The sequence below is a fragment of the Charadrius vociferus genome, unplaced genomic scaffold (assembly GCF_000708025.1).
Source record: "Charadrius vociferus isolate BGI_N301 unplaced genomic scaffold, ASM70802v2 scaffold65, whole genome shotgun sequence".
NCBI classification, from domain to species: Eukaryota; Metazoa; Chordata; class Aves; order Charadriiformes; family Charadriidae; genus Charadrius; species Charadrius vociferus.
The window spans coordinates 5,678,776-5,690,295 of record NW_009649293.1 but is presented as its reverse complement, the minus strand read 5'-3'; the positions used below and the strand labels follow the sequence as shown (position 1 = coordinate 5,690,295).

At 43.9% G+C, this 11,520-nt stretch overlaps 1 protein-coding gene across 1 annotated transcript; it reads left to right on the top strand.

Moving 5' to 3' along the window:
• The first annotated feature begins 431 nt into the window (after positions 1-431).
• CIDEA (cell death-inducing DFFA-like effector a) lies at positions 432-10,911 on the top strand. The gene is made up of 5 exons (XM_009889065.1): positions 432-479; positions 4,367-4,523; positions 4,776-4,922; positions 7,115-7,296; positions 10,482-10,911. Exons 1-5 carry the CDS (start codon positions 442-444, stop codon positions 10,612-10,614), a joined length of 657 nt encoding a protein of 218 aa, XP_009887367.1. The 5' UTR covers positions 432-441; the 3' UTR covers positions 10,615-10,911.
• Positions 10,912-11,520: the final 609 nt, after the last annotated feature.

Sequence of the window (11,520 nt, the reverse complement as noted above, 5' to 3'; positions counted from 1 at the left end):
ACAGGCTGCCCAGGGAGGTGGTGGAGTCACCATCCCTGGAGGTATTTAAAAGACAGGTAGATGTGGTGCTGAGGGACATGGTTTAGTGGCGGGTTTGGCAGTATATAGGTTGATGGTTGAACTTGATGATCTTAAAGGTCCCTTCCAACCTAGACAATATGGTCTTGCACCTGCTGATACACACACAACCCCCTTTCGTGCTGCGGACAAGCTTCAAACCCGGCTGAGGCTCAGCGCCGCCGTGACAAGCTGCTCGGGTCGGGCTGTCTGGGCAGCTCACCCCCCTCCTTCTCCGGCACGGCTCCCGGGGCCGCGGCGGGGGAAGGACCGGGGGGCGGAGGGGCCGTGCCGTCCCGTTCCCGCCCCTCGGCGGGGAGGAGCACCGTCCGCCCCCGCCACTTAAGGGTCGCGTCCCGGCGCTGCCCCGCGGCCGGTCCGGCCATGGATGTGGCACGGGAGTGCGTGGGCTCGCTGGTGCGGTGAGTGTGGGGAGGGGAAGAAGGGGGGGATTAAATCTGATGGGCGCTAAGTGGGAGAAGGAAGCAGGCGTGCTCTCGCAGCCTTTCCAGCCTCCCATGGAGTTCTTCCCGGGGGATTGCGAGTGGGAGCTTTGGGGTTTTAACCGCTTTCTGGGGTGCAACGGCTGGGATGTGTGAAGCTGCCGGCTGTTGTGCGGGTGTAGCTGGGTGGCAGCCGGTTGTGGTCCCCCGACAGCCCCCCGCTGGCCGCCGTTCCCGGGCCGGGTGCGCCAGCCCCGTCCGTACAGGCACAGCGCCGAGCGCCCTCGGGTGCGTCTGGCTCTAGCTGTCCTCCTGATGGCTCCCTACGGTTCGTGTTTTAGCAGGGAAACCGAGCCTGCAAGCTGGCCGAACGAATTTCTGACCTCACACACGCACTTCGCTGTTACTGTCGTTGTCATTTGCTCTGTGAACTCTAACCTAAAAATCAAAGCGTGGCATATTCTGAAGCCACTCGTGTTGTGCAACATTGATTTTTCTGAGTGAGGCTGAAGACCGTTGCACCACATTCTTAGACAAACATATGAGGCATATTGCAAACAAAGATAAAGTGATATATGTGTACAGGGCTCAAGGCAGGCTTCTAATCACCGGGTTCTCCTCAAAAAAAAATTAATTCGTGTGTCCCACCAGCCTTGACGCTACACTGGGTGTTTGGGGCAGTATCTGCAAGGCTCTCTCTAGCAGGCTGTAGTTATACAAAACAAACTGGACAAGATGCTAGAGTCTGAAGATATTTGCTCTTTCAATTATATTTTTATGTTTTCCACTGATATAGGATCCCTCTCCCCTTTAGGGAAGAGCTAGGACTTGATCCTTTCAGCTTTAAGTAATAATGATAGTGGAATTGTCTGTATCTAATGTGTCACTCAGCTTTCTAACAAAGCTGACCACACGTTAGTACGTTCCTTTCCTCACCACTGCTTGTGTCCTGACTTAGCCTGATCAGCTTTTAATAGGAAATTATTTTCGGTAACTTCAATCTAACAGAAGAATTCCCCGCATCAGGAATCAGTTTGTCTGGTTTCTGAGGACAGCTGCAGCGAAAAGGGATCTTTCTGGGAGCCCTGAACCTAGGCTGGACTGTTTGGGTCTTTGGCCCTCGTGGGGGGAAACAAAGGAAAACCAAGCTTTCCACAATAGATACAGAAATGTAAAGGTTCACACTCTTTTTATATGGCTTTTTTAAATCGCACTGGCTTTTTTTTCCTAGTACTTTTCATTAACTGAAACCTCAGCCTGCACTGGAGCCCAGGCTCACAGCTTCATAAGCAGACTTAGTTTTAAGATGATATTGACTGGTTTTATTGAAATGTAGGTTAAACGGCATGGATGTTAAATAACTCTAAGACTCGGACTCCTGTTAAGTCTGCCTAGTCGAACTAATGAAAGTCCTAGTTTATTAATCTGTTTTTTTTTTCTCGAGCTTTTTACATCTGATAGAACTAGTCAGCAGTGTGAGGTGACTGATCTTGAATCCTGAAGAAACTTCTGCTCAGAGCTGTAAGATATGGCTTGTATAGCTGGCTGTGCTAATGCCTGAGGTGAACCCTGTTAGCTCAAGTCCTGCCCATGAGCTGTGCCCCTAATGCTCTTTCTTTTGTATCAGGATTTATGTTTTGGCTTCTTTTCATATGCTTTGTCTTTTGTGAATGACAACTTGGCTTAAGTAATGGGAAAGAAAACTGTCTAACAGGACTGGTATTTTCTGTCCTCTCAAAAAAAAAAAAAAATCTTGGCAGTACTGTCATACATGGCACTCAAGTAACTATTCTACATGCTAGTTTAAAGATGTGTGAGAGGGAATGGGATGTAGCTAGCTCTGAAGGAGTTGTCTCTTGAATCCTGAGGGTTGCACTTTCTAACATCAGGGTGCCCTGTGAAGTGGAGTCACCAGCCCCGAGGTAGATGAGCAGGCTTCAGATGTGAGGAAAAGACTCAGTGATTCAGAATGGGAGCTGCCCACGGACCAGTGGGGTGGTTGGGGGACTATTGACTTAGTCAGTGGAGAGATTAACAAGCACGCCCTGTCCTGGCAGGCTTCCCTTCTGTGGAGCTTCAACGCCTTTGTCAGTGCCATTCTGTTACCTTGTCCTCCTCCCTGGTCTTGACCCTTCTCCAGGAGGAAAGTGCTTATTAGCTCATTGATTTGGAACAGTCCCTGTCTCCTCAGAACAATACTGATTGCTCATCCTCACCGCCTTTTTTACAGGTAGGAGGAGGTTTCTATCAGTCGTGTGTGTATATATGCAAACTGTTGAAAGCCAGGGACCTAGTGTTTAGACAGCAGTACCAAGAAGGTATTAGCCTAAGCTAGGATAATGCTATTGAACATCCCCCTTCTTTTAAAAAATAAAAGCTCCAATAATGCTGAGGAGTTTTTGAGGAAGAGAAACTTTTTTAGTGTGCAGAGGAAAGGCAATGGCCCAAAGCCCTGTCGAACAGCAGCTCAGAGTGAAAGCAGGAAATAAATTAATTGCTGAAACTCTGTCTGGCCAGTCACAGAAATTACTTTGCATCCCAAAAATATGCTTGAAGACCAGGTAAGAGGTTGGGAAAAGATAGTTATTCTCCCTGGTCAATGCTGACTTGCACAAAAAGGTGTTAGTGAGTGGGACATTATTAGTTGGGTAACTCTCTATCATTTCATCATGGTTCCAGGAATTCCTATATTCGCTCTTTGGCTGCAGAAAGAGACTGCCAGTTCACTCCCTCCCCCTCTGTGAAAGTGTCTGAGGATAGACTTTTCCTACATAAAGCTGACCTTTTACACCTAAGAGGGACAACAAAATAGGGATGCGTTCCTTTCCCCCTCTTGTGCAATTCAGTATTAAGGAGCAAAAGGTGTACAGGGCGTAAAGTCCAGGAATCTGAGAGGCAAAGTGTTATCTCCCTGTAAAAGTCTTGTTAAGAGATCAGTCCTTTCCAGGTGTCATGCAGAGGGTGATTTTTGGCAAACTGGCTGGCTATTGAATTAACCAATGTAATTTGGCAGCAAAAAGCTGTTACTAGATGTAGATGGGAGCAGGTCTGTACCTTGGAGTGGGAGTAGGCAGTTATGAGTTGTGCATGCTCAGGGAACCTGAACAGTCACTATTAAAACACACAATTGCTTGGGAAAATTTAAAACCTCCTTCTAAAAGTGTTTGAATTCTTTTAGCCTCTCTGGCAGCCTGCTCCAACACTATCCACTTATGTACTTTGATCTTAATTTTAATTTCATTTGACTTCTGATACACTAGGGCACAAACAAGTTTTATTTTGTCATTTTCAGAACTAGATGAAGTTTTATAGACTGTAGATATTATTTACAAGATAAACGCCTTGGCTGTTTGGAAGTCAAGCATAACTATATCGAAAAGCTCCAGTTGTGTTCTGATGCTAGGTGTTTTGAATATGGATAATATGTTCAATCTTCCTCAAGTGAACTTATATCTTATAATTAGTTGAAAGGAGTTTTGTGTATCGTCTGATTCTTTATCTTGCAGGTAAAAAGAATTATCTATATGGCTGAATGCAGTAAGAGCTGCTGCCTTCCCAATTCAGAGTTAAAACCTGTCAGCCTCACTGTAATCATGACCTTGGCATCAGCTGGGCTAGAGGTGGCCCTCATCTGCTTGAAATGTTTTTCATTTTAGAAGTGTTTTCAAATATCACTAGCAAGAGAAAGCACAGAGGCAACACGTCTGTAGGGCTATGTAGTAGCTTTGAAAGCAAGCTCCGCGAGTCTAACGTGACCTGGGAATTACTCGTATGATGTTCTTACGTCACGGAGCTCAACAGTCCTCCTTCTCGCAGTACTTGACATGACTATTTTTATAACTATGCCGAATTTTTATTTGTCTTAGATCTTTGGTATCCATGGGAACATCTGTGGGAGCAGTAACAAAACAGACCCTGTTCCCTCCTCTCATGCCTGCAGGGCGACCCTTCCGTGTGTCCAATGCCTCCCGAAGCAGTCGGAAAGGAATCGTTGCAAGCAGTCTGCAAGAGCTCATCAGCAAGGTATAGCAAACATTCCCACTCTGGCTGAAACTTATAGTCTCAGTATAAAAGTGTATATATATACTATATACTGTAGTATAGAAGTACAGTATCCCAGAAAGGCAACACACTAACTCTTGTTCTTCTAAAAATCATTACTGGGGAAGTTCAGGAGAATATGGCAGATAAGCACTTCTTAATATGAAATTATTTTAGATCATTTAAATTATTTTAACCCCTTTCAAATGTTAAAATCAAATGGTTTTTTTGCAGACTTTAGATGCCTTCCTTATATCTGCTGGAATAGTTACTCTGGTTTTGGAGGAAGATGGCACAGTTGTGGACACGGAAGAGTTCTTCAAGTCCCTAGATGATAACACACACTTCATGGTTCTAGAAAAAGGACAAAAATGGACACAAGTAAGTGTTAAGTGCCTCTCTCTCACTTGAACAGAAGTGGATGCAAAAATGTCCGTGGCTGCTAAAATTTTTGGAAAGAGGGGAGAAGAGGAAGAAAATTTCCCCTAAAGAAGGCAAGGTATCAACTCCTTGGTGAGCCTTCCTGGATGACAAATCAAGTTCTTTTTTTTTTTTTTTTTTTTTTGTCCCTTGCTTGGGCATAGATCTACCAAGAATTCAAGAATTGAAATGAATGATGAAATGAACTGAAAAGAATAATAGGGGAAATCCCCTGCTTTTGGTGGGTCTCAGAAATAACTTTGTTCTTGAGCTTTTTTTGTAACATAAGGAAAATTAGGACTTTGACTGCATGAAATTAAAAATAAATGTCTTTAAATGTTAGATTTTAGAGGGTAAAAAATGCCCAAATTAAGCAATGTAAAACAAGTTTTGCCTTGTCAATGCAGTAATGGTTTAGTGAAGGTTAGAAAAATGCCTGAGCTTAATCTTGCAAACAGCTAAAAGTTGTCATCAAAAACTACTGTTAGGCAACATGCTTCAAGACATTTTAAGAACTATAAAGATTGGCTAGCTTTAGCCTTCTAATCATGTCAGCTCGGTGTCCGACTTGCGGTTTTGTGGGGGAATAGGCAACTGCATGTTAATAAGATAGTCAAACTCCTAATTTTCTTCCCGTGAAACGGTTGTTGCTAGAAAGCTAGCATCAAAATTTCTTCTACCAGGTGCAGCGCTAGCTGAGGAGCTGTAAGCAGGCCTACCCTTCTTCAGTTTGTACGCGGATGGCTCAGCCGTGTAGCCCTGTTTTCTCAGTGTCCCGTTGCAGTGTGGGCAGCCTGTACTTTTTTGCCCATGACACCTCACTGGTTTATCAACCTGCTGCATCTGGGCTGTGAGCTCCAAGAACAGAAAAGAAGTTGGAGCCAGGGTATGACTCCTCCTTGCTCCTTCCCTCTCTGCCCCATGTCGCGTCTGGCATGGCAGCAGAACAGGTCTGAGTGCTGCCCCTCTTCAGGCTGTGCTGAATGACTGCAGGAGGTCTGGAGCGTAGCACAAGCTCCATCATGCTTTATCCGAATGTTCTGGGTGCTAATGGGGGATACGCTACCAGGCATACCAACTGCTTGTATGTATCCAAAGCTGTTGCTGATAGGGGGCCCTGTTGCTGGAGCTTGGAGGCTATCGAAGTAAAACAGGCATAAAATTGCTGGCTAATGATATACTACAGTGTTTAACTCAGTCTGACTTAGCGAGGCGCTGTCTGAGCGCTGGGGTGACAAGTACAAAAAGGCCCTGTCTTACCCAACTTTATTGCCTCATTCAGCGTGCAAAAAAAACAGATTGCAAGTTGCAAAGTCATTAACCTTGGGCAGAATGTGCTGAGCAGGATATCCCATGTATCCACTAGATGTCTCTGTAAATATGGGTTTTCTCTACTATTTTTTTTTTTTTGAAGCAAGCGATCCTGAAAGCACCACTGTCAGCTCTGAAACAGATAAGGGCTGCTTTCAATAAAGGAGGCTGAATTCAAGGTGGAAGAAGACTTTCCACGCTCCTCCTCCTTTGCTTTTTCTCGTAAACTCAGTATTAATCCCTTGGCCAAATCACTGGTGGTTCCCCCCCCGATGTTACTTTTTTAGTAGGAAGAAAAAGAGGTGTTATGTGCCAGGATTTGAAATGAGGAGCTGACTTTTCACAAACGTCATCTTTGCAGCTATCTCTAAAGAGCTCTCATCAGTATAGTATTCCTTCTTAAACAGAAGGACCAAATGTCATCCTGGTTATTTGGTCGCCTACTTCAGTGTGGACTATCTGCGGTGCCTCAGCCAGCAGCTGGAACATACCAGGGTAATTAAATGGCAGGAGCACTGTCCAGTGGCATTACCTGTGGCCTCAGTATACTCTGAAGAAGACGCTGTCTTACAGGAAAGAAATATTCAGGAGGTGCTATGTCTCTCTAGAATTTCTGTATCTGCCTGGAATAGCCTGGTCAGGACTTGAACAAAATTACGTAAGCTATACAGACTGGCTTTTCTCTGTGCTAATGCTTTTCATTCTAGTTTAGAATTGATTGAGAACTAGCCTGAAGACCAGAATAAGCAAGCTGCTTCTAAAGAGCTGGACTATTAGCGATTGTCTTGCTGTAGTTTCCTGGCTCAAGGTACAAACTGTCTCTCTCCCTCTTTTTAAATTAGACAAGAAATGGAGTCGCTGCTATGAGACAAAAGAAGAAAATGGGAGTAGCTAACATCACATTTGATCTGTACAAGCTGAACCCTAAGGATTTTATTGGCTGCTTAAACATCAAGGCAACCTTCTATGAGATCTACTCTGTCTCATACGACATAAAATGTATGGGAGCAAAAAGTGTATTGCGGTAAGTATGTTTCTGCTACTGATGGGGTGTATGTGTTAAAGTAAAATCTATGTTTGTTTATTGGTTCTGTGAAGCAGGGGTGTTTATAAACTTAGTGGTTTTAGTAATTCTTATATACTGGCCAATATGCTAACTCTTCTTTGTAAGGTGGATAGCTGACTTGTAAAAAAACTTACTATAGCTTTTTATGGTGGAATCATGAATTTCCTCCAAGGCAAAATCTTATCAGCTTGTATTTACTGCAAGGGTGTAGGTACAGTCTCTTTGTCTTCCTGAGAGAATGTCTCAGATTCCTTTGACTTTTTTGAAGAATGCAGGAAGCTGAGGAAGAAGGGGGGACTTCAAGGGGATGAAATAAGAGAGGAATTTGAGACCTAATGGCAGAGGTCTTAAAGCTTGCTCAGACTTTGCAATACCTGTCTGCCAAACTCACCACCTGAGCTACATGGAGGTAAAGGAAAATGGAAGAGATGACACTCTCTACTGTCTTCATGTGAATTTGTCACCTGTAGTAAGATTGTGTGATGTCACTGTTTAATCCAGCTGGTCTCTAAGCAAACTAATGGAGCCTAGCAAGGACTGCTGTCTCCTGCAGGACCAGTCTGTGGTGGGTTGTGAGTTTGGTAGAACTGGCTGTTGGGAAATGCTGTCTTATGCAGGGGCAAAATGATACCTGTCCTCTCCACTGTTTTCAACAGTGTGTTGAAAGTCTGTGTCTTGTCAAACACCAGCTGTGACCTCTCCTGGTTGAAGAAAACTTGTTCCAAGTTCAGACTCCTTCACAGAGGTGCTGTACTTTGACAACTGTTTAACCTGCAGCCCTTAATTTCTCTACCTGACCTTTCAAATTCTGGTTGAGACACACAAGTGTAGTGTTGCTGCATTTTATTACTTGAGGACCAGGACTTGTCTCTCTACAGAACAGGCAGATATGTATGCCTGTAAGTGAGGTTTTCACTTTCCCTGAGCAACATGTAGTCTTTAGTTCGAATACCTCTCCTGATGCAGGTATTAAGCATTGTAATGCTAATGTTTTTCCCTGTCTTTCTGTCTGAATGACCTCTCCCACTCTACTGAGGTGGTCCCTTGCTTAATCTTTCAGGCTACAGCTTGGTGTGACTGTAGATGAGACTCACCTCTCCGGTCATGCTGCAGTGATTATCCAGCTATATGCTATACCCACCTGTAGCACTGGCTTCATTAGGGTTTATTGAAAACAAAGGGCAGCTGTACTCCTCGAGTTCCTATGTTTGTCAAGTCTCTTGAGCCAGAACAAACTCTGATTTCTGGCTATCTGCTATGGAGATGAGTATCAGCACTGGAACTTGCACTGTTAAGGAGAATTTGAAGTGACAGTTCTGCCTCCCTGCCAACATGGGACAGCTGGTGAGAAAGAAATGGTACTGCTGAACAGCTGAAGTAGCTGTGGAGTTCTTCTGGAAGTACTGTTATGTTACAGAGTTGAGCTGTAAGGGAAGTTCCAGTCTCAGTGTGGGAAAATGGTATGTTAGCAAAGAACAAGGGGGACAGAAGAGATAACCTTGGATACTGTTGAACATAACAGTGAGATAGCCTGTCTCCACTTGCTATTGAAATTGAAGACAGATGATGTTAGGTTCTTGGTGCAGTCCCCCAGCAATTTGGCACTCATTAGCAGACTCTGATGCCCTCTCCCTGAGCCCACCTGTGGAGTATGAAGGGAAAGGACTTTAAAATGCTGCAGTTGTTCATTGGCAGGAGGGGCTCAAAGCCTGCCAGATCTGATTAGTGGATTTCCCCTCACAGTTTCTCCCTGTAGTGTCCAACTGAAGGATCAAATGTCCAGTTCAACAAATAACTTCCTCTGTGGCTTAAGTGACAACTGCTCTCATGTGCAAGTGACACACTGCAGCTGCCTAAAAGCTTGGTACCAGGTGCAGCGTTCTTTACAACTGTAAAGCTCCTTGGCCTGTACTATCTGGTGGAGGGAAGGACTTGCTGAAATGGAATATGTGTGGGAAGCATGAATGAAGGTACAGTGGGTTTTTTTTAAAGGCTTCCCGGGCTCTAAGTACAGGGTATTCTACTCTTTGAAGTATTAGATTTTCACTGCAAACCTTCTTTCATCACAGTGGAAAAAACTGAATTTGTAGGAAGAAGACTTTGCCTTCTCTGCCAGAGCTCAAAGGAGAAGTGAATATCAGCAGAGGGTTCACAGCTGCGTGTTTTCTTAGACAGGAATTCAGAAAATCTTCCCTCTTTTTGCAGAAGAGGAAGGCTGGTCTGGTTTCCGCATCTTCAGAAACTGATCCTTTTCCAGTTTTGGAGTGGTTCCAGTTCTTGCCTACCACTTTCCCAATGCCTTAGCTTCATACTTGTGAGGGCCTACTTAATTTTCGGGAGATGAGACTTGAATATAGGTCTCGGCACTCATGTTCCAGTTGTTTCTTGGAGAATGGAAGGAGGGTGCTGGTATAACTAAGCTGAATAAATGACCACTCAAATATGATGATCTCTCTTCCCCTGAGATCCTGTGGTAATCCACAGTCTACGTTGTAGGCCTCTGCTTGCCTGATCTTAGTTTGTGGATCCGTACTGATTCTCACATGGTATTATATATTTGAATGCTGATGCTTATTAGAACTTTAAAAACCAATAGAATAGTTGTGAACTGAGAATTCTTAAGGCTTGCAGCTTGGATGGTATTCATTTGCCTGGCTTCACTTGTTTTGCTGTTGGGCATCCACTGTAATGTGATTGCTCAGCTTTCAGGTCTAATCAAGTTTGATCTGTAGCTTGGAGATACATGCAATGTTGTATTAGTGAATGGCCTAAAGGTGAGACGTGAGGTGGATTCATGCTACAGGAATGCTGCTGGGCTCCCAAGCAAAGTTAAGTCTTCAGTGGTGCTCTGGTGGTTTGAGTGATGGCTTTGCAGAAGGCCTGTAAATGTCTGACAGGATGACAGCCTGTTTTGTTAAATGTGTTTTCTGGTTCTGCCACCATGCCAATAGTTTTCTGTCAATGGCCACAGAAATATTTGCTCTAAAGAAGGTACAGAAATAACAGGCTTCTCAGAAGCAAGAAGGAAGGGGAGAGTTCTTAAATATGTCTACCTAACTCATCCTAAAGGTGTTGGGGGGGATGGGGTAATGTCACCCTGTTGGTGGATTATTTTTTTTTTAAACAAATGGCTTTTCTTCTAGGAAGGTGCTTCAGCTAATGTCCCATGTGGCACAAATAACTGGACAGTTTCTTCTCTATACTGGAACGTATATGTTGCAGTTGATGGGTGAATATGATGAAGATGGCACGTGTACAAGATCAAGGCAGGAGTAGCGAACACAGCTGCGCTTCTGATATCAGATCCATTTGCTTAAAGACATTCTCTTGCCCAATTTTGATTGTAATGATGTTATAGTAAGGGGATGTCCACTGATGTGAACTAACACTTTTCCCATCTGGGAATGCTTGTAGGCCTTAGTCAGAAAATACACGTTTGGTGTTCACATGCTCTTAATGCAGCAAAAGATGAGTGCCTCATGTCTGAGAATTTGGCAAAAGGAAAGAGGGCAGGTTTTTGCCCCACCAACTCAAAATAAATAATAAGTATATTTGGAAACTTGCATGCTTTGTAAGCAGTGGAGTATTTCTTGCACTGATCAAAACATAATTTGGTTGGTTTTTTTATGGCTGTCTACTTGCCTTCTGAACAGACTGTTCAGTAAGGTGGGGATGGAGGAACTGTGTTTTTTTGGTTTTTAATCCTTAACAGGACCTAACAGGTGTTAGCGTCCAGCTGGCATTGAGGTAAAAAGGGTGAAGTGTCCGTATTTACTTCTGCTGCCAATGGAAGTACACAATACAACCGAATCCCAGTTCGGTGACTGACCACTATCATGCAGTCTAATTGGAGAAAGTGCAGCTACTAAGCAGAACCTTAAAATTTAGCTTTACTTCCCTTAAAACAAGTAAAACCACTTCATTTTAACTCCGTATTTTTCTTCAAATCTATGGAAAGTTCAGGTTAGTATAGCTCATACCAGTTGAAGAACCTGATATATTCAGTGGGTCTGATGCCCAGTTCTGCCTGAAGTATTGAATAATTTGCCATAGTTTCATGAATACGGCTTACAAGAAACCTGCTGATGCTTTCTTCAGGGGTTAAACCATCACTTCTGTAGTTTTTACTGTTCAGTTGCAACATGACACTATATCCCAAGCTGTATTTGAGGTACATGTAGT

Bases quoted from the DNA above. Each gene is read 5' to 3' on its own strand.
- CIDEA (XM_009889065.1), top strand. From the start codon at position 442: ATGGATGTGGCACGGGAGTGCGTGGGCTCGCTGGTGCG. The intron at 4,524-4,775 runs GTATAGCAAACA...GTTTTTTTGCAG, and splicing joins TGCAAGAGCTCATCAGCAAG to ACTTTAGATGCCTTCCTTAT. The intron at 4,923-7,114 runs GTAAGTGTTAAG...TTTTTAAATTAG, and splicing joins AAGGACAAAAATGGACACAA to ACAAGAAATGGAGTCGCTGC.